At 38.8% G+C, this 23,114-nt stretch overlaps 1 protein-coding gene across 7 annotated transcripts in view; it reads right to left on the minus strand.

Annotated features, from left to right (window-relative positions):
- Window positions 1-23,114, minus strand: part of CADPS2 (Ca++-dependent secretion activator 2) — a 613,140-nt gene that overhangs the window by 2,870 nt on the left and 587,156 nt on the right. For all 7 annotated transcript variants that reach the window (XM_006859326.1, XM_006859330.1, XM_006859327.1 and 4 more), the window contains one exon: window positions 4,609-4,713. In XM_006859326.1, the coding sequence (XP_006859388.1) occupies window positions 4,609-4,713 (105 nt within the window). The remainder of the gene's footprint in view (window positions 1-4,608; window positions 4,714-23,114) is intronic.

Raw genomic sequence — 23,114 nt, forward strand, 5'->3', positions numbered from 1 at the left:
TTCCATGTATTACTGAGTAAAATTGCTCCATAGGGTTTTCTCGGTTGCAACCATTATGGAAGCAGGTTTTCAGGTCTTTTGTCCACAGAGCTTTTCCTGTTGTTGTTAGGTGCCATCGAGTCGGTATTGACTCATAGCGATCCTATGTACAACAGAATGAAACACTGCCTGATCCTGTGCCAACCTCACTACTGTTGCCACGCTTGAGCTCACTGAGGATGCCACTTGGCCAATCCATCTCGCTGGGGGTCTTCCTCTTTTTCTCTGATCCTCCACCTTACCAAACATGATATCTTTCTCAAGTGACTGGTCCCTCCTGACAATATGTCCAAAGTATGAAGGACGAAGTTTGGCCATCCTGGGCTCAAGGAGCACTCTGGCTGCACTTCTGCCAACAGATCTGTATCTGTTGGTTCTTTTGGCAGTCCATGGAACTTTCAGTATTCTCCAACACCAAAACTCAAAAGCATCAATTCTTCTATGGTCTTCCTTATTCACTGTCCAGCTTTTGCATGCATAAGAGGTTATTGAGAATACCATGGCTTGGGTCAGGTGCGCCTTAATCCTCAAGCTGACATCTTTGCTCTTCATTAAAAAGGTCTTGTGCAGCAGATTTGCCTAATGCAAGACGTTGTTTGATTTCTTAACTGTTGCTTCCATGAGTGTTAATTGTTGATCTAAGAAGAATGAAGTCCTTGACAACTTCAATCTTTTCACCGTTGATAAATGTTGTTTATTGATCCAGTGGTGAGGATTTTTGTTTTCTTTACATTGGGATGCAATCCATACCGAAGGCTGTGCTCTTTGATCTTCATCAGTAAATTAAAAAATTTTAAGCCTTCTTCTCTTTCAGCAAGCAGGGTTGTATCATCTGCATATCGCAGGTTGTTAATGAGTCACCCTCTAATCATGATGCTAAGTTTTTCTTCATATAACCCAGCTTCTCAGATAATTTGCTCAGCATACAGATTGAATTAAGTATGTGAAAGAATACAACCTGGTCGTACACTTTTCTTTATTTTAAACCATTCAGTGTTCCCATGTTCTGTTCGAACAACTGCCTCTTGGTTCATGTACAGCTCCCTCATGAGCACAAATAAGCGTTCTGGAATACTCATACTGAGCTCTTGGGTGGGTTCAAACTGCCAAACTTTCGGTTAGTAGCTGAGTGTTGAACCACTGTGCCACCTGGGTCCCTGATTTATATTTGCTGCTCTTAAATATCATACAGCTACTATAAGGAAAATAAATCCATCCGCCATTTTGATTTTTCCTCTCCTCAAATAAATCATTTTGATGCTAAAATTTCACAAGTAACTTCATTGTCATAATTTTTTTGTGTGGAAATCTTACTGGTATTTTTTTCTTAATAAGCAACATGAATGAAACAATTAGTATCTAAGTGTCTTGCTGGCACACAATTGGCTACCATATAAATTTTGATGGCATCTGGGTCTCCACAGGCATTGAAGAATGGTAATACTCTGAGAATGGCAAGAACGACTGGCCAGAGGTTAGCCATTTGGCTCTTGGGTTGGATGTACTATTCTACTGTACACTTTGAAGCCATATCTAAGCTATCTGGATGGGAGGATAACCTTCATAAAAACCTTCACAATTCGATAAAGACGTTAATTCAGTTGCTTCCTCGAGTCAGTAAGAAACCACACAGGTGCTGAAGAATGGTGATTCTATGTATGAAATTGGTTAAATCTGTTTATATTCAAAGATGGGGAAAAAACGATTAGCATTCTAAATTACTAAGTCACCCTATTTTCAATTGTGAAAATAATCAGTTTTAATAATTAAATAAAGCCCTATGACTTGATTAAATGTTTCAGTCCAAGAAAGTATAGGCTGAGCTTGGGGATTTGCTTTTGGTAAGGAAAACATGAAAAAGCATGAAAAGTTAAATCTATTTATGAAATTGGTTAAGTCATCAGTCTTGACTATTAATAACCACAACGAAGAATATGCCAAAGTAAGAAAATCTGACTGGGTTAGAGCACAATGGAAATATCACTGCATAATTCATGCAAGGAGCTCTGGTAGCGTAGTGGTTACAAATCAGGCTGCGAACCCCAGAGTCAGCAGTTCGAAACTACCAGATGTTCCATGGGAGAAAGATGAGGCTTTCTGCTCCTGTAAAGATTTATTACCTCGGAAACCCTGTACAGGGTTGCTGTGAGTTGGAACCGACTCCACGGCACATGATCACCACAACAATTCATGTAATTATTAATTGTTCTTTTATAAAACGTCCACTAATGCTTGATTATTAACTGTGATGGCATGTGAAAAGGAATAACTGAAAGAAATACTGGACTAACATTGTAAAAAAAAAAATGGGATTTTTATTCTAAAAGCTAAGAGCTTTAACTAGGAGCCCCGCTGGCACAGTGGTTAAGTAGTTAACGGCTAACAAAAAGGTTAGCGTTTTGAAACCAGCAGCTTCTCCATAAGGGACAGATGATACAGTCTGCTCCCGTAAAGATTGTTGTTGTTGTTAGGTGACATCAAGTCGGTACCGACCCATAGTGATCTTATGCACAGCAGAACGAAACACTGCCTGATCCTGGGCCAACCTCACTACTGTTGGCACGCTTGAGTCCATCGATGCTGCCACTTGGCCAATCCATCTCGTTGGCGGTCTTCCTCTTTATCTCTGACCCTCCACCTTACCAAACATGATATCCTTCTCCAGTGACTGATCCCTCCTGACGATATGTCCGAAGTATGAGAGGTGAGGTTTAGCCGTAAAGATTACAGCCTTAAACACCCGGGGGGGGGAGGGGGTTGTTCTACTTTGTCTTACAGGGACACTGTGAGTTAGACTTGAGGAAACTGGACTTGGTTTCTGAGCTTAAGAGCTTAACAATTTATCACCTAATAGCAGGAGATTGAATATGTAGGTTCTGACATCTTAAATACAGTGGGCAGTGGTTTAAAAATACGGTTGATCCGAATTACCAGCCCATCCTAATATTAGTCCCTGCTTAGATGGCAACCTTCTCATATACAGACAGTTTGAAGGTGAACACAGATTATTCTGATTCTCTTTTACAAAAAACAAACTTCATTTGACAGCTTTTCAAGGTACATTTATAGAAACGAGGAAGAAGCAATATAGAAACTAAGCCAAATGTGAATGTAGCATTGTATGGTTTCGGGTTCTTTGTAAAAGAACATTGCACCTGGTAAGAAGTGTTTTGGATCAAAGGTATTCCTCTCTATTGAAATGTTATGTGTAGTTATAGTATTAAAAAGTAGTGGGTGGCTATAATTTTACTTGCAATTTATGACTAATCATGATTGCTATTATTGTGACATTCTAGACACCCTAGGTCTAGTTTCTATCTTTCAGTAGATTGGCTAATTTCTGACTTTAGAAGGAAGTTTTCTACTTGTGGGTCTTTCTAACCTGTGATAACCTGCATGTCTATTCTCAGAAGTATATTCTAATTAGACTGCAGAAACCCAGAGAATGATGGGACATATTTTAATGTGGTTAGAAACATTCTTTTGATGAAATAATACAGCGTTTCTCCTCAAACTTTTACTTTTTATCAGAACCACGTGGGGCTTGTTAACACTCTCACATAGCTGGCTTGCTTCACCCTTCTAATGTCTAATTCTCTGGTTTGGGAGAAGGACTGATATTTGCATTTCTAACAAGTTCCCAGGTGATAATAATGCTAGACCACAATAATGCATTGAGAACTATTGTGTATGTATGTATGTGCACATACATGTGTATATACATACATAAACACTGTTACTTGATAAATGTTACCATAATGAAAGTAAAGATCACCTGTTAAAAGGAACAGCTAATTCTCACAACTTAGAGATATGTTATCTGCTATAAGGTAGAAGTTCTGTCTTTAATATGTAGGGTGAATGTGTTCCCACTGGAATTGATAAAATGTGAAAACTGACTTTGAATATATATATTACTTTAGAGCTCCTACTCAAGCAATACAACATACAGGTTATTACTTTTTTTCTTGAAAAGCAAAAGTCAAAATGGCCTTGTTGAGCTGGTATGACATCTGTGTTAGTAGCTTTGTATGGTATCTGACACTTGGACTGAATGTATCTTACATATAAAACAGAACATACTACCGAAAGAACTCTGGCATATTGACAATGTTCATTTCAGGATACAATATAAAAATGGGGACCCTGCTTATTCTATCAGCAAAAACAGTTCAAAAAGCCCTCAAGATGATAGAGGATTCTGTAAATGTGAAGTACGTGCATTATGAGAAAACATTTGTACACTTCATAAAATCAATACATCACAATTGTGGCATGACTACATTCAAGTATATGTGCTGCGCGTTTATACATATTATCTCAAAATGGGCTACTTGCTAATAAAGCATTTTGAAAATTTATTCATGCAAAGAATAGAGAATTCTGGTTATTTGGTAATTGAGATGAAAATGGAATTAAACAACAGCAGATCACTGTTAGTAAGGGATGCCTTTTCAGTACTGATATTGACTCACAGCGATATCAAATACAATTTTCTTGTGTGTCAATATCTTGCCATTATTCTTTACAGCTTGGTGGGCAAGTCACATCTAAACACATTTTGTTTACCTTCACGATCTTGATGAGTGTCTTCAGTTGGTAGATATGAAGCTGAAGGTCTAATCTATCAGCCAACCACACGCAAATGACTTTCATGGAGTTGCTGTACCATTGCTGGAGAGGAGGAAGAAGAACAAAAACCGAAAACAACCTCTGTAGTATTCATTTAACAGATTCGGTAATGAGAGGGTAATGAAACACTCTGAAATGACCACAGATCAGCACTTGAAGTCAATAATGCTATAATTTCCTGTTAACAGAACTGTATGTTTTGCTAGGAAATCTGCTAAATTGACCTAGACTGTTCTTTACATGAATTAACATTGCAGTCTTGCAGCTGGACCATATTCATGGGAAACAGTATTTTTGCACTTTGCAGCCTACTGATCTGCTTTGTAATTTCTAGGCACCGATGGGCATTAAATAGATGTTATGGGACTGAATAAACTGCCAAACAGCAGGACAAAACAGGAAAATTATTTCCCCAACAAAATTCCCTATTAACCTGCATGTTATATAAAAATCAAAGAGTACATGGCTCATGCCATAAGGTGCTAGTCAATACTCAGATAGAAGATTTTAAAGGAGCAATGGAAAAAAGAGAGAGAGAGAGAGAAGAGAAAGAAATCCACAGCTTACAAAAGAGTAATCAGACCTTAAACCCACTATTGATTGTTAAATATTTGTCAAGATGTTTTAAAACCATTTAACAATAAGGATTTATCGAGATCTTAGGAAGGAATATTATAAAAACGGAATTCTTATGTCTTATAAGAAAGACAAAACAGATGTCAAATTGTAAAAGGAAAAGATCTTCTGTTTGGCAGGGCTCGAAAATTTGTCCTGTTTGTTATAATTCCCACGAGGGAAATGCTGAAATTCTTCTCTAATGTAATTTTATGCTGGTCTATAGTGTTTGTGAACATAGTAAAAGAAGAAATTGTGTGTTAATATTCAGAAAGGGCAATCTGTCTCTAATGGTGACATTTCAAGGCATTTGTGGCTGTATTAGGGCTAGGTTTAGATACTATTGCAACAATAATGCTACTCGTTCATATAACAGGGAGAAATATTACAGTCCAAAAAGTAAATAAAAAAGAATACCTTAAAGAGAAAAAAAAATTGTGTGCTTTGTTTGTATACAGAAACATAGTGGCATTAGAGATCACACAGCGTGTATGTATAAGTTCTTAGGAACTCAAACACAGAAAAAGAAAAAAATAATGCGTAAAAAACATCTTTCCCCACGTGTTGACACAGAAAATTCAACTTCTAAAAAATCTCTAGTTATATAGGCCTGAAATTCTTTTTCACTTGTGTTTATTAACATCATTCTAATTTAGTATATGAAATGATGTTTTAGGTGTCAATTAAAATAAATTAGTTTCACATTTAATCTACTTATTTCTTGTAATTTATCAGTATACTGAGCAAGCATGCATAAAATGAGATAAACTCATGAAAAGGACGTGTTGATTTATAAAATAGTGTATTGAATGGTGAATGAAAATTTCAAGCTTTTAAAATGCAGGACAGAACAGGACATCCTGAACTATGCTGTTCATGTTCCCAATTTTGCTCCTTCCTAATAGTTGCTTTCTTAATTGTCAGACCATGTCAAAAGCGTAAGAAATGACAAGTTTTATAAAATGAGACATTGACACTAAAAATAAACATGTAGTGAATTTAGCACTTCAGCTGATATATTATTTCCCACTTATTTGAGTGTCTGGACTTTTCTTCCATTGGTACTTCCTAATTTCAATCTGTTTTAGTCTTACATTTGAAATAGGTAAAAACTCACTGGGATTCATGATAATGTATATGAGTAAGCGTTATTAAGGTCCTTACCCCATTCCACTCTCTAGATAATCTGAAAGCTAAAATATCAGTCTTAAAATTAAAGTCCTTCTAAAGGGGATGATGGATTTTTTTGGGGGGGTGGAGCAGAAAATACTGTATATTGTACAAAGTATAATATAACATACTAGTTAATTCATGAGTAAAACTGAATAGTTATGATAGATACTTGAAGGTAAAGTATATGAATTTGAGGGAAATAAAAATACTTTCTTAAAATGACTCCACATATATCTTTATGTTTTAAAAAAATTCCTGATATCATTTAAAGTTAACCTAACTTAATTTTAACATAATATACAAAATGATACTAATAATTAAGTCATATTCAGAAGGACAACAAATATAACACAGAATTTTTGTAAATGGAAACTTCTTTAACATAATACCAACATTATAACTTTAGAGAAAATATATTTTGGGATTAAAATGATTTTAAATCACCCATACAAGTAGAGGAAAGAGAAGTATCATTAAGCAAAATGCTTACGCAATGTTACCATCATCTTACTTTGAATTAAAAACAATTCTTTAATAAGAAAAATTCTATATGCAAAAATATTCAGTAAGTGTTTCTAGGTTCCCAAGTTAATGCATTTGGAAGAAGGATTTCAGCTAAATCAAGCAAATAATTAAGGTGAAGCAGCAGATTTGCTTTCCTCAGCTCAGAGTTTATGCTGCCACTAGGAATGGGCTAACAAAAAACCCCTGCTAAGACTGCTGCTTTCTTGAAAATGGTAACACACACACACACACATACACACACACACACACACACACACACACACACACACACACACGCGCGGCAAACAAAACCACCAGACAGAAACCAAGCATTTTCCTATTTCTAATGCTGGAATTGATCTGTCCCTCCTTTAAGTGCTAGAATATGATGGATCTCAGTTTCCCATCGTGAGAATAAAAAAAAAAAAAAAAAGTCAAAGGTAAACTGGCTTCATTCTCCTCTATGAAACCCAACCCAATCTAACTCAACCCAACCTCCACAAACATTTGAACAGGGTGAATGTATAGTTAGTTCTAAATGAGCAGAAATTATCTTTTCATTTTGGAAAAGTTGATTTTATGAAACAACATCGATGATTCTTCCTTTCGCCCTTCAGGCAATGAAGAGGAAGGGGCTGCAGCCTGCAACGAAGTCCTGGGGAGGGCAAGGGCATTACTGTTTTATTTCTTGCTTTGGCCCACACAGGAATAAAGCAGTCCGTATGCAAGCAAAGTATACATTTGTTTCCCCCTACACCAATCCATGACAGCAGCCTACCGCTTTAACAAAAAACTACGTGTTTTTTTCTTTTTGTGGTTCATTCAACTCCTGTAAGGGCATGCATTACTCACTTCATTTTCTTGAGATATCTCTTTTAAAGCAAAAATAAAAGAGAAGGAAAGGCTAAGGTTGACTCTGTGAGACCCCTGTATTTATTCACACTTATTGTGCATGACTGTAGACTGGTAAATCATATTAGCAGCCCGTCTCCCCATCAAGCTGCTACTTGCTTTCCAGCCCTGGGAAGGTTCAACAAATCAACAGGAGCACGGAAAACAGAACATCAGTCTAATCTAGTGTTTAAGGTGAAGTTTTCAAACCCAATCTAAGAAGATCTTTAGAGCAAGCAACAAGCTGAAGGGCTCAGAAGGTGGTATTGACAATGTAAGAGTGTTGAAATATTGAGAAGCGCGGCACTTGTGCATTTTTTAATAACAAGAGGGTCAACAAGGACAGAGCTCCTTCAGTGTCAGGAGCTGCCAGTGACTATGGAAATTGCCACACCAGGGCTATAAACGCTTGCAGTTCATCAGCTTTCTTAAACACCCTGAACCCCCTCAGTGGACCTTCAGTCTTGAGTTAACAAACCAAAGCAATGAAAGAGGGTGCATTCTGAATGGCTGGCATTGATCCCCAACTGTGTCAGCACTGCTACAGGCCCTGAAAAACTCTTTCCATTGTCAATAGAAATTGACAAACCTCCTCTCCTAAATAGTGCAGCTGAGCCGGGCGGGATCCTCGCAGCTGTAAAGGGCTCTGCTCTTGGGGCCAGGGAGCATTCACAATGGTACAGGCATGAGCTCTTTGTCAGTCCCAGACTCGGCAATTTTCTAACAAGGATTAAAGTTGTTTCTCCACAGTGCTGGTGAAAAGAGATTTAGCAACATACCGGGCTTTCTTCATGCAAGTTAAAGAGAAGTAGTTAAGGAATTTCATTATTCTGTGGACTAGTGGAGATACAAAACAAATATATTAAATATTCACAATTCCCTGTCTGGCCTAATTTATAACATTTTGAGGATGATTCAATTAATATAACACTTAGCGCCTGAAAACAAGCACTTCACGGTTATTTTGGAAGTTTTATTTTTTAAAAAGTCCAGCTGCTTGCCACATGGAATGAGGTCTCAATACATACTAATGCACAATGCCTTTAGACCCTCAGTGGCTGATATTCCTAAATCTGAATCACAAGACCACATAGGGTTTATGTATCACGGCTATTTCAAGAAAACGATTTCTGTCAGAATGCAGCTTCTGATGATGATGACAAGTTGTTGTTGTTGTTTTTTTTAAACTGCTTTGTTAGAGAACAAATCAGTGATATCGCTTCTACTTAAGTGTTTACCATTTTTATTATTACAAATTGGTCCAACTAGTTGATGTTCTTTCATTCCTCTCCAGCTATGCTTGTCTCAATCTGGTGGACCATAGGAAAAAAAAAAAAAAAATCCCAAAGCAGCAATACTTTTTAGTGCACTCATTAGTGGAATGACTACAGTTTCAGGGTGTCTGTTACCCTTTACTCTTCATTAATTGCAACAGAAGCTGTTTGTTTTACAAGAGTTGAGTCACTAACAAATCTCACCTTGGCAAAGATGTACCCTTTACATATTATGTCGAATGAAAGAACACACGACAGTTTTGACATGCACATCGTTTGGGTAAGGTTGATAAACCTAAGTTATCTTTTAGAACCATTTGGCAGTTTTAGAGAGTTATAAAATATTTAGAAACGTTGTTGTTGTTAAGTGCCGTTGAGTCGATGCCGACCCATAGTGACCCTGTATAGGGTTTCCAAGGAGCATCTGGTGAGTTTGAACCACTGACCTTGCAGTCCAAACAACTTTGCAGTCTGACACATTTGCCCACAGCGTCACACCAGGAAACATTGTTATTGTTTGTTGTTAAGTGCCGTCGACTCGGTTCCGACCCATAGCAACCCTGTATAGGGTTTCCAAGGAGTGACTGGTGAGCTTGAACCACCAACCTTGTAGTTCAACCAGCTTTGCAGTCTGGTGCATTAACTCACAGTGCCACACTAGGACTCCAGGAAACATTGTTGTTGTGTTGTTAAGTACCATTGAGTTGGCTCCGACCCATAGTGACCCTGGATAGAGTTTCCGAGGAGCAGCTGGTGAACTTGAACCGCCAACCTTGAAGTTCAAATGATTTTGCACTCTGGCGCATTAACCCACAGCACCACACCAGGACTGAACGGCTTTGCAGTCTGATACATTAACCCATAGCGCCACACCAGGAAACACTAGTATTCTACAATTTCAGCAGTATATCAAAAAGTAAATACAACTCCTTCATTATATAGTGAGTGTTCGTTTGTCAGCCATACAGTTACTTAATGTAACTATAGTCACAGCATCTATTTGACATACTGAACATTTCTAAACACTAAGATATAAAGCTGATATTAACTGGAAATGTGATTCAATAAAACCAACTTTCTTCGTCTCTGTTCAAGGCATCACACTGAAATTGTCTTACTTAGTTCCCCAAAGTGCAAACATGTTTGTAAGTTTTAAGAGGAATTTGTTGTTGTTGCTGTAGACCTGGGCTAACATTAAGGGTGATATTGAAGGAGACTCTGATACCAGCATATTACAGTTACAAATAAGGAAGTGTTCAACCCAAACGATACCTATTAACGTTCCCAGCAAAACCCAGAGACGATCATGGTAGAAAGAAACAGACTTGCAACTAGACATGGTAGGTTGTCCACACGACAGAGGGCGTACACGTGAGGAACGGTGGTGGTGCTGGCCTTTACACTATTATGCGTTTGGGCCCTTCACTTCTCTTCTCTATGCCTTAGTTTTCTCATCTGTAATATAAGGGATAGAGGTCTTTAAAAGAGTAAGATTGTCACACTCTACAGTCGCTCTGTTGTGGCGCTGTGGGCTAAAGCAGTGCACCACAAGATCCATTTGAATCATAAGGTGGGCGGTTCAAACTCACCAGTCACTCCTTGTAAACCTATAAAGGGTCACTCTGAGTTGCAAACAACTCAACAGCATGTAACCACAACAAACACAGAAATACAGCAGGTGTGACTGACTGTGAGAGGAAGGGAAACTATTACAGTTTGTGACTCTTGTCAAAATGAGCTAAAAAGAAAGGAAGACAAATTGTCATTCCTTTATTTTCACATACTCCTCAGACACAGTTTTATTTTTCTAGAATAAAGAAACACACAAGCCTGGAGTCCTAGAACTCTCTACCGTCCTTTAAAAACAAACACACAAAAACCAAACAGATTCAATTTTACCTCTTCATGAAGCAGACACATAACAGAAACAACTGTCCTAAGGAATGAATGCACTTATAATGAAGGTACAATTTATTCTTATTACTTTCGTTCTTATAATGAATTCTGGTTATGACGAATCTGATCATTTCTTATCCTTCATTGGAATTTTAAGTGTGTCAGTTACAATTTCATTTAATTCTTACAACCACCTTGATGAGGTAGGTATGATTATTCTTGTTTTGTATATGTAGAAACTGAGTTCAGTTTGTAGATTAAGTGTTTAGATTACGCAATTTACTTAATCAAGTTTACAAGCCCAATTGGCAGAGGTGGGATTTATTGCAGGTATGTGCTCAGAATTGCTAGGTTATCCCATTTTCTTCTAAAAAATAGCCTTGACTTCTTTTCTCTCAACAGGATCTCTGAGTTTTTAAGGGCTGTTTGATGTTTGTAGTAGACAACTAAAAAAACCACCTCCACTATCCCTGGTGCTTACTGGTCATCATCTTAACACAAGGTTGCCAGAAACACAGGAGGTGCCTCGTAAGCGTTTCAAGAAAGCCCATCACATTTTCTTGCCAGCTGAAACATTGATCAAAACAAAAGGTACCTCTCATCCCATCAATAACTTCTTTGAAGATTCACAATCCCAGTCGAATGTCTGCTATACCAAACATCTCTCATGGGTCCCCTTCCTAAAACTCATTTTATGGCACCTTGCTCATTAAGAGGCGCCCTGGTGTGGCACTGTAGGATCAGGACTAGATTGTTAACCAAAAGGTCAGCAGTGCAAACCCACCATTCACTCCTGGGAAACCTTATACAGGGTCGCTATGAGTCGGGACTCAGTCCAAGGCACTTAGCATCAACAGCACTCCCTAATAAGCAGCCCTGTTGGTGCAGTGGGTTAAAGGGTGGGCTGCTGACTTCCAGGTCTGCAGTTAAAACCTACTGTCCTTGATCCTCAGGAAACAGATGAGGCAATCTGCTCCTGTAAAGATTTGCAGTCTCGGGAACTCTGAGGGGCAGTTCTGCTCTGTTCTGTAAGGTTGCTATGAATTGGATTCAACTTTCCTGGCAGCGTTTCCTTGTTGTTAGCATGCCATCATGTCGGTTCCAACTCAGAAAGACCCTGGAGAGGGTTTCCAAGGCTGTGAACCTTTACGGGAGCAGAAAGTCTCATCTTTCTCTGTAGAGCTGCTGGTGGGTTTGAACTGTCAACCTTGTGGTTAGCAGTCCAGTGCTTATTCCACAGAACCACCAGGACGCCCCTTTATTCCTTAATGCTTAGAAATACTGGGGAGGATGTCACTGTAACAAAATACAACATGCAAAAAAGTTCCCTAGGGGACCTATTGATTCACACAACTTTGTCTAGTCTGCTTTTTATTATGATTTTTAAAACACAGTCCAGAGAAGTACTTGATTCATGTCTTTGTCTTCTGTGTTCAGTACATTCATATTCAGGACCAGTTTTAATTGTTTAACTCTATGAGGAAATTTGCAAACGATAGCTTGTCAGCACTAGGATGTCTGTTAAGCAAGAGAAAATGGAAATGTAGGAGGTTAGGCATTATGCAACAAATGCTTGCTGCTCAAAAAAATAAACGAAAAAACCCTATTCTTATCCTTTATTGTTCCATACTTTCTCTTTATATAAAAAAAAAAATTCATGAAAACTCAGGATCTTTCCAGATACACTGGACTCTCTTCTGTTACATAACAGACTCTGTTACATAACAGGATAATCCTGTTGCCTTCAACTTGGTTCTGACTCATAGCGACCCTACAGCATAAAGTTGTGCTACCTCACAGGGTTTCTTAGGCCATGGTCTTTATCGAAGCCAACTGCCACATCTTTCTCCCATGGAGTGACTGTGGGTTTGAGCCACCGACCTTTAAGTTAGCAGTCCAGCACTTTAACCACTGAATGCTGCCGGACATGTTTTCCATGCACTATTACCTCATTAACCTAAGAGTTCACTCATTCCCAAAATGTCCTGAAAGTAACATTACATTAGCCCATTTTTCTCCATGCTGTAGCGCTAAGAACAGGAGTGATTACAAAGTGAAAATTTCAGATACCCTGTTGGTCTTCCCTCCTTACTTAATGACAGATGATTACATGTCAACTGATTTAGCTGCTTTTTTGATGAAAATGACCAGTGAATGGTTTGGCTGAGCTCAGTGGTCAATTCAGTTAGGATGGTGTATGGACTTAGTCTAACGTGATTCATTGGGACAATATGACCTTTTCATTTGGTCAGATGATCCATCTTGAAAAAACTCTTGGTTAATATTGTATTCTATAATCAATAATCAGGGTTCTGCATAAAAGAAATAAATTCTTTAAGACTCCTGGAACTGCTTTTGAATGACACATGTTATTTTCAAAATAAAGCCTTGGCCTGGGAATAAGCAGTAAGCAGGTCTGTCTTTCCTTATTACAATGGAGAATGATGAAAAACTGGAAATTCATTTCAACTAAAGAAATTAATGGAAACCTCTTTCCTTATTAAAATGGAGCACAATCGTTCCAAAATACTTCTGAAGTGTGCTGTAAGGACTGAAGAAACAGCTACCTTTCTCTTTTGTGACTCAGGTACCATTTCCAGAAAACTACGTCCCATGTAGCTCCTTTTCTATGTCTCCAGCATCTGGGGATATTGGTTTCTCTCTCTAGATTGCATTCTTGATGAAAATGACCAATGAGTGGTCATTATGTCCCTAGCCAGATTTAGAGCAACCCTGAAAAATCAGTTCAATCATTATCTCTGCTATGAAGCCAATTGGTAGAATCAGGTACTCCCATAATCTTTGCTTCTAGAACTTTCTGTATTGTTGTTTTGTTAAGAGCCATCAAGTTGGTTCTGACTCATAGTGAGTGATGCTGTATAAAGTTCCCAAGGAGCAGCTGATAGGTTGGAAGTTGTGGTTAAGTGCAGTCGAATCATTTCTAACTCACAGCAATACAAGTAGCAACTGCTAAGTTTGAACTGCCAACCTTGCAGTTCAAACCGACCTTGTGGTCTCTGCATTATCCTGCAGCACCACAGGTGGGTTGTATAGTGGTCTATAAAAGCATTGCACCTTCTATAGTAGAACCCTGATCAAAAGGGGTAAAGTGCAGCACAGAATTTCAAATTCTCATGGACCCCAGACACTCTGGAGCCATGGAAGTTTAATGAACCCTGGAAACTACTGCCCTGAGACAGTTTTTAAATCTTACACTAAAAATATTCCCTAATGTCTTCTTAAAACCAAACAATGTTGTTGTTGTCAGGTGCCATCGAGTCGGAACCGACTCATAGCGACCCCATGCACAGCAGAACGAAACAATGTCCGATCCTGGGCCAAACTCACTACCGCTGCCACACTTGAGTCCATCAATGATGCCACCTGGCCAATCCATCTCGTTAGAGGTCTTCCTCTTTTTCTCTGACCCTCACCTTACCCAGCATGACATCCTTCTCCAGCGACTGTTTCCTCCGGACAATATGTCCAAAGTATGAGAGACGAAGCTTAGCCATCCTGGCCTCCAAGGAGCACTCTGGCTGCACTTTTTCCAAAACAGATCTATTGGTTCTTTTGGCAGTCCATGGCACTTTCAGTATTCTCCTCCAACACCACAACTCAAAGGCATCAATTCTTCTACGATCTTCCTTATTCACTGTCCAGCTTTCGCATCCATATGAGGCTATTGAAAACACCATGACCTGGGTCAGGCGCACCTTAGTCCTCAAACTGACATCTCTGCTCTTCAGTACTTTAAAAAAGTTCCTGTGCAGCAGATTTGCCCAATGCAATATGTCGTCTGATCTCTTGACTGCTGCTTCCGCGAGTGTTGATAGTTGATCCAAGAAGAATGAAGTCCTTGACAACTTCAATCTTTTCTCCATTGATAAGAATGTTATTTATTGGCCCAGTGGTGAGAATTTTTGTTTTCTTGACATTGAGATGTAATCCATATCGAAGGCTGTGCTCTTTGATCTTCATAAGTAAATGTTTCAAGTCCTCTTCACTTTCAGCAAGCAAGGTTGTATCATCTGCATATCGCAGGTTGTTAATGAGTTTTCCTCCAATCCTGATGCCATGTTTTTCTTCATAGAACCTAGCTTCTCGTATTATTTGCTCAGCATCTAGGCTGAATAAGTATGGTGAAAGAATACAACCCTGTCTCATACCTTTCCCAATTTTAAAACATTCAGTGTTGCCATGTTCTGTTCGAACAACTGCTGAACCAAACAATAGTTTAGCTTATCTGGTAGAAAATATCTGCCCTGAGAAATTTTCTCTTTTATGACTATCTATATGGGAGTCCTGATGTGGCCCTGTAGGATAAGCACTGCACTGCAAGTTCAATTTGCACTGCAAAGTCAGAGGTTCAAACCCACCAGATGCTCCTCTGAAACCCTACACAGGGTCACTATGGGTTGGAACAGACTCGGAGGCACTTAACAACAACATTTGGGATCAGTGTGACAACAGCAACTAGAAATATTAGAAAGGCACCCTAGGGGACAATGAGTTTATGTTAATGAGTGAGGAGCAACTCAGAAAAGGAGGATTAGAATAGTTTCAAAATGTGAAGAATATAAACAATGTCACAGAATTGCCCGTGTACAAACTGTTGGAAAGGTGCATGTTTTCCTGTGAAAACAACAACAAAAGATCTGTCTACATGTCCATCTCAATAGGCTGTGATTATTCAGAACTCTTTACCAGCTCTTATTCTTAGTGATATTTCCAGCTGTTAGAAAAATGCCTGGCACATAGCATATAATACACATTCGTATTTGTTGAAGGAATGAATGTTTCTTAATATGTAGCAATATAAGATGTGTATGTGTTTGTGTGTGTGTATGTGAGATATAGAAATGTTATTGTAGACACACATATATTTATAAGGGAGTTTCAAAACGACCATGGAAAAATGGAATGCAAGAAACAACTTTCCCCACAGACTTTCTGAAGCCCCCTTGTAAAGCAGGAGAGCAGTTTCTCAGCAGAAAAGAAGTAGAATACCCGAATCCAGATTAATTATGGAGTTGAATCACAAGCTTTAATCATCAAAGAATAAACAACCGCATTTGGTTCTTAATACAGGAATAAAGTGGATCTTAAAAGCTGACAGTCTGATATGCCTTAGGTGACAGATGAATAAAGGAGAGAGTTTTGCAAATGAATACATTCTCATGTCTATCTATGAGTGTCCACATACATGAAGGTCCACATACACAAAGGGACACTCAAAGATAGGATGACTCAACATGATCAGAAGTCCATGTGATGTCCAGCTCTTGGACTGTCCCTCCACAGGTTCTCACCCAGGCGGGGAGCTGCCTCTCCAGCCCAGCCTCAGGGGAATGCTATCCATTCCAGGGGGCTATCTGAGGCACATCTGGAGGAAGGGCTGGGAGTACTGTCTGCACATTCTCACCATTAAGCAATGTGTCCTTGATGCCTTCTACACAGTGCCTTGTAGGCTGTTTTTAAAGAAAGGCAGAAAAATAGTGTTGTTGTGCCAATGCTGGCTGGTCTCGGAGGGAGCATGAGAGTTCTCCTGGGAGCCGATCTGAGTCCAGCTTTGGAGCTGAGAACCCAGGAACGTTACAGAGGGAGAGTGCCTCTTATCTCTCTGTCTCATCATTGGCTCTTGTCAGAATGAGAACAACTTCACACACTGCACTAGCTCTATTTTAACTTTTGGCAAGTTTCAAATCATCCATTTGCAAGAAAAAAAAAAGAGAGAGAAAGAGGAATAAAGAAATATATTTCCTGGATAATCGCTATTATGTAGGGCAGGGGTGGGGAATGTCTGACCCGCTGGCCGTATTTTTTTGTTTGTTTTGTTAAATGCCGTCAAGTTGGTTCCTTCCCGAGGCTGTAAATCTTTACAGGAGCAGAAAGCCTCATCTTTCTCCTGCGGAGCAGTTGGTAGTTTCGAACTGCTGACCTTGTGGTTCACAGCCCGATTCGTAACCACTACACTACCAGAGATAAAGCCCTCAAAATCATTTGGTCTGTCCCTACCAAGGCAACCACAATTCCAGCCTTCTTATTGTTGTTCAGTGCTGATGAGTTGGTTCCGACTCATGGAGACACTGTACAGAGTTTCCAAGGAGCGGCCATCACACTAGGGGCAAGTTAATTAAATGTTTGACCAAATATAGCAGGCTAATTTTTAAGGTGAAAATTTTGTATGGCCTTTAGATGGTGTTAAAAAAGGTTCCCCACCACTGATGTAGGGGACTAGATTTTAGTTTTTCATAGAATTTCTATTTGGGAAAAATGTCAGTTGATTTTAATACTGAAGATGAAAAAAATGAAACTTTTTGTTTTTACAGGAAATCAGCAACTTTCTGAAAACAAAACAAAACAAAAAACCTACTTAAGCCATCAGAATGTAAGCTCCCTTAGGTAAAGGGCTTTCTCTTGCTTAACACTTTATTCCCAGTCCCTCACACAGAATGTGGCTTTTAGAAAATATCCATTAAGTACCGGTTGAATGAATAAATGATTAATTAGAGGAGTTTTCAATTTCTAGTTTAATTCCAATCCTACTGTGTCATTAGAAGAGAGACATCTAACTATGTGGAGCAAAACCAATACCTAACTTTTTAATCCTAACATACACTTCTATTCCTTACACTTAGTAACTGGTGAATCTAGACACCATGCATTCCAAACAGCCACCTAATGAACATTCTACATTAGTAAACATATGCATTATCTGAGTATGATATAGGCGGTAACTGAAATGAAATCAACAGAAGAAAATATGGGGCATGTATGGGAACATGTTTATGGGGTCCAGACAGTAAAAAGAATGAGAAAATGATGTATTTGAATACATGGGTAGGAACATGGCTTGAAAGAATCTTGTCCAGCCACATTCAAATACTGCATCCTAGTCTAAACCCTAAGCATGACGAAGAACATTTTGAGAAGTTTCAAAGGACAGTCACAAAGATGATTAAAGGGCTAGAAAGGGGGCTAAGGAAGAGAAGTTAAACAAATAGGGATTATTTATCCTGTACCAGACAGGTCCGACAGGCATCTTAATAACAGTCTTCATAGATAGGAAGGATTATTCTCCAGAGGATGCTGATGCCGTGTTTTTTTTTGTGTGTTGTTGTTGTTGTTGTTCTCCATGAGAAGGAAAGAGGAAATGGATTTAAGAAACAGCATGAAGAATTGAGGTACGGTAGGGTAGGGGTTGGAACTTTTTGTTATTTCAAACAAATCATTTTGCCTGTATTAAAATAGTGAAAGTGAGGAGAATCTCTTGCTTAAGACTGGCCCGAGCCTAGGAAACTGCAGAATTTAGGTATTTTCAAGTGCCTTTGAAAAGAGTGCTTTCATATAATTTCTTCCCACTGAAATCAATACATACATCAAAATGATGGTTTGGCCACAATGCCTGTTTCTTTATAGTATTTCTTTTTTAAAGCTGGAGTTATTAGTGGCGACCTGGCTCCCACTACTGGGACCACTTTATGAATGGAGCCAACCCTGGAAAGGACGCTAAGCTACGCTGAAGGCTTGCGGAGGGGGAGGCTGGCAGAGCGGAGAGGAAGTGCTCAAAGCCACCACAGAGTGTGTGTGCCTTGTGCTTGTGAAGACAGGGTTGAAAGGGAGGTGAGTGGGAGCTACCAACTGATCAACTGGTCAGCTAATGGTCAGAGAGATTGATCTCAGGAGAAGGTCTTCTCTTTCTCTTGGGCTTTCCCATTAATAAGTAAGTGCAGGCATGCAAGTTCACCGTGGAGACACTAGGCTCCTACGAAGGACTCAGAATTTCCAGACTGTCTTAAAGGTGACAGCCCAGCAGCCGGAAACCAGTAACTGTTGAAATGCCCAACACACTGCTCTGAATTCCTGCAACTCCCATTGATACAAACATCTGAAGAGAGAGTGCACTAACTTCTTCAGTGAAAGTCGCTGTTTCTGATTTGAGTGGACATAGCATTTGGTGCTTGGAAAAATTTCTCGCTTTTAATTTAACTTTTTTTGCCACCTCTGATTGATCAAAGACAATTTTTTACCATTGCTCAGAGAGCTCAGGAGACCAATATTTTTTTCCCTCCCTATCAAGCAGAAAGACCTCAGATCAGTTTGCATGTGGTTTTTCTTTTTTTTTTTTTTAAATTAGGAGCACAATTAAAGGTGAGTTAAGGCTCTGGTAGAAATCTAAAGAGCATCAGCAAATCTGAGCACTGCTCAGCTTTTGAATTACTTTTCTCCTTCTCAGTTCTTTTAAATGGTTTTCTATGGCAGGGACATTTTTCTTAATTAGTCACAGCTAATTAGTGTTCTGGCATAGACAAGTAATCAGAAATGTCAGCGCTGCAAGGCTACATCTCTCTAATCCTTTGATAATAATTTAGCCTCCTGGGAGGGCCCCAAGCTGCGGTAAGTAGTGACTGACAATAAGGCAAAATTAGGTGGGCAGCAGACCATTAGGATAGAAAAATAAAAAGCACTACCAAAGCCTGCTGAGTACCATCAGGCAACTAACTGCACTGCCAGATGAGGTGCCTGTTGGAGCCTGTGTTGTTAATTAGCTGATTCTACCAGACCTGCCACATATGTCCAGGTGCCTCATGCAAAGATGTATGTTTCTGGGAATGGGCCAAATGACAATCCTGTTCCATGATCACATTTCAAGAATCTCAGGAAGAAGTTCCACATATTTCTTGAAGATCCTTTTGAATTATCAAAGAAAATAAGATCAACAAGCTATAATACCTTTTCTCCTTGAGTTTCTTTTACGCAATTAGGCATGCTTATCTCGAGTTTCGCAGGTTTTAATTCACCAAAAACTTAGATTCAAATGAGGGCCGTTTGGCCTCTCTCTCGGCACCGCGTCTCAACTTGCCAAAGCTATTTTGGCACACACCATACATCAAAAGTAGAGTCTTTTGTAAATTCTTACACTTACAAATAATAACTTAACATTAAAATAAGGATTATTAACAAAAATGAACCAGACAGCTGTAATTTGAGAGCAGAGGTTTTAAAGAGAAACATTAAACGTGGAGGGAAAAAAAAAAAAAAATTAGCCAAGAGTAAGCTCTGCAATGCGTTTACTGAGGCAGACAAAACAATATAGAGGCCAGGCTTGCCTATGACTCTTCAAGGAAGTCAGACAACCCAGTCAATGCACAGCTAGCTATTACTACACTGTACGTAAAAGAATGCATTTTTCATATACACAAAAAAGGTAACATCTGGAAAACGATGTGCTAAAGGATCTAATAACAGTGTTAAAACATGTGAGATGACTGAAATGTACTCCTATAGCACACAGAAGAAATTAGTCACATTTTTCTATTTACCTTTAGCATAAAATGAGATACCAGACACACAACATAACAACATTTAGAAATAAATTAACTTGCAGAGCCTTGAGTACCTCACTGAACTTAAAACAACCACCCTTTGTATTGCTGGAAATGAAAAACAAGGTTCATGACATGGGAATAATGGTGGTGATGTGCTGTGGAGTCGGTTCTGACTCCTAGTAACCCTGCGTAGGGTTTCCGAGGCTGTAAATCTTCATGGGAGCAGAAAGCATCATCTTTCTCCTATGGACCAGCTGTAGTTTTGAACTGCTGACCTTGTGGTTAGCAGTCCGACTCATAACCCCTACGCTACTAGAGCTCCTTATGGGAATATCAGTAGCATTTAATTCGGGTGCTGACAGGAAAAACTATGGCTGGGCAGAATGGGGCAACAGTTAATGCTTTTACATTTGAATACTTTTTATATGCAAACAAAACAAAAGAGAGAGAAACTACTCTGTAATTGAAATCTACAGTAATCTGTGTCTGTATAACAACTATCCAGTCATTTAAAAATGGTAGATCTCTGCAAAGAGGCCAACTGCTCTTTTTTAAATTGATATTCACATACAAAAGAATATGTGTATATTATCCATGAATTACCAGAAATGCATGGAGACAAGGAGTCTCCTCATAAAGAAGACGGATGACGGATTGCACTACCACCCAGAGTATACGGCTACAAATGTGGATGGTTTACATTTGGATACACTGCAGAGTATATAATAAACAAGACTCAGCTTACCAAAGCAATGCCATCTGATGTACCTGTGTGGGGTGGGGATTCTATACTGGTGTCAAATTCTCAGTGTTAAATGTTACAAATAACTATGAAGTTATTGTACTAAGTCCAAATAAGAACCTGTAAGTCAGAGGAAGAGTATTTTTTAAAAACCTGAACTTTCTGAAAACAAGACTCCAGTGACATTGTAGGATTTTATTTTTGATGTAAAGATTTTCATCTGTCAATTGAGAAGAAAGAACAGGCTTCTAGAGAACAGAGTTCTACTTCTGAGGCAAAACAAGAGTAGTTAGAAAACCTGCCCCTTAATGAGAGACACTTGTGCCAGAACTCTTAGCACCTCTTTCCAAGTCATCTGCTTTTCTCCAACAACAATTTGAATGTTGGGAGCTTGTGTGTTGCTGTGATTCTGGAAGCTATGCCACCAGTATTTTAAATACCAGCAGGGTCACCCATGGTAGACAGGTTTCAGATGAGCTTCCAGATGAAGACAGACAAGGAAGAAGGAGAGGTGAACCACTTCTGAATGGTTAGCCACGGAAAATCTTGTACATAATAGTGGAACACTATCTGATGTAGTGCCAGAAAATGACCCCTAGGTTGGAAGGCACCAAAAATATGTCTGGGTAAGAGCTGCCTCTGCAAAGCAGAGCCAACCTTATGACATGAATGGAGCAAAGTTGTGGGGACTTTCATTGGCTGATGGGACATAATTCAAAATGAGAAGAAACAGCTGCAGACATCCATTAATAATGTGGGATGTAAAAAGTATGAATCTGAAAACTGGAATTAAAAAATGAAATGGAACTTATAAAGACTGATATCCTAGGCATTAGTGAGCTGAAATGGACTGTTATTGGCTATTTTGTATTGGACAGTCGTATGGTTTACTATGCCAGGAATGACAAAATCAAGACAAATGGTTTGCATTCATTAAAAAGGACATCTTAAGATCTCTCTTGAAGTACAGTGCTGTCTTTGATAGGATAATATCCATACACCTACAAGGAAGACCATTTAATGTGACTATTTAAGTTTATTAACAACATTTACCTCTAAATGATAAAGAAATGAAAGAATTCTGACAATTTCTACAATCTGAAATTGATCAAACATGCAATAAAGAAGCACTGAGAATTACTGGTGACTGGAATGGAAAAAAAGCTAGAAACAAAGAAGGACTAGTAGTAGGAAAATATGACCTTGGTGACAGAAATGATGCTGGAGACTGCATGATAAAATTTTGCAAGCAAAATCTTATTCATTGCAAATACATTTTTTTCAACAAAATAAATAGCGACTATACAGATGGACCTCATCAGATGGCATGCACATGAATCAAATTAGCTACATGTGTGGGAAGAGACAATCGAGAAGCTCAACATCATCAGCCAAAACAAAGCCAGGGGTCAACTATGGAACAGACCATTAATTTCTTATATGCAAATTCAGACAGAAGCTGAAGAAAATTAAAACAAGTCCATGTGAGCCAAAATATGACCTTGAGTTTATCCCACCTGAATTTACAGACCATCCCAAGAACAGAATTGATGCATTAGTTATTAATGTCTGAAGACTGGAGGAGTTGTGAGACACCATCAAGAATATCATCTATGAAGAAAGCAAAAGGTCCCTAAAAAGACAGGAAATAAAGGAAAAGAAGTGAATGTCATAAGGGATACCAAATTTGCTCTTAAACAAAGAGAAGCTGACATGAATGGAAGAAATGATGACATAAAAGAGTTGAACAGAAAATTTCAAAGGGCAGCTGGAGAAGACAAAGTATTATAATGAAATGTGCAAAGACCTGGAGTTAGAAAATCAAAATGGAAGAAACACGCTCAGCATTTGTCAAGCTGAAAGATCTGAAGAAGAAGTGGGCAAAATATTGACTGATGTAGGAAGCATCAGAAGAAGCTGTAAGGAATACATAGGCACTGTACAAAAATCGGGTTGCTGTTCAACCATTTCAATAGGTAGCATATGCTCAAAAGCAGATAGCACTGAAGGAAGAAG

The sequence above is a fragment of the Chrysochloris asiatica genome, unplaced genomic scaffold (genome assembly GCF_000296735.1).
Source record: "Chrysochloris asiatica unplaced genomic scaffold, ChrAsi1.0 scaffold00032, whole genome shotgun sequence".
Taxonomy (NCBI): domain Eukaryota; kingdom Metazoa; phylum Chordata; class Mammalia; order Afrosoricida; family Chrysochloridae; genus Chrysochloris; species Chrysochloris asiatica.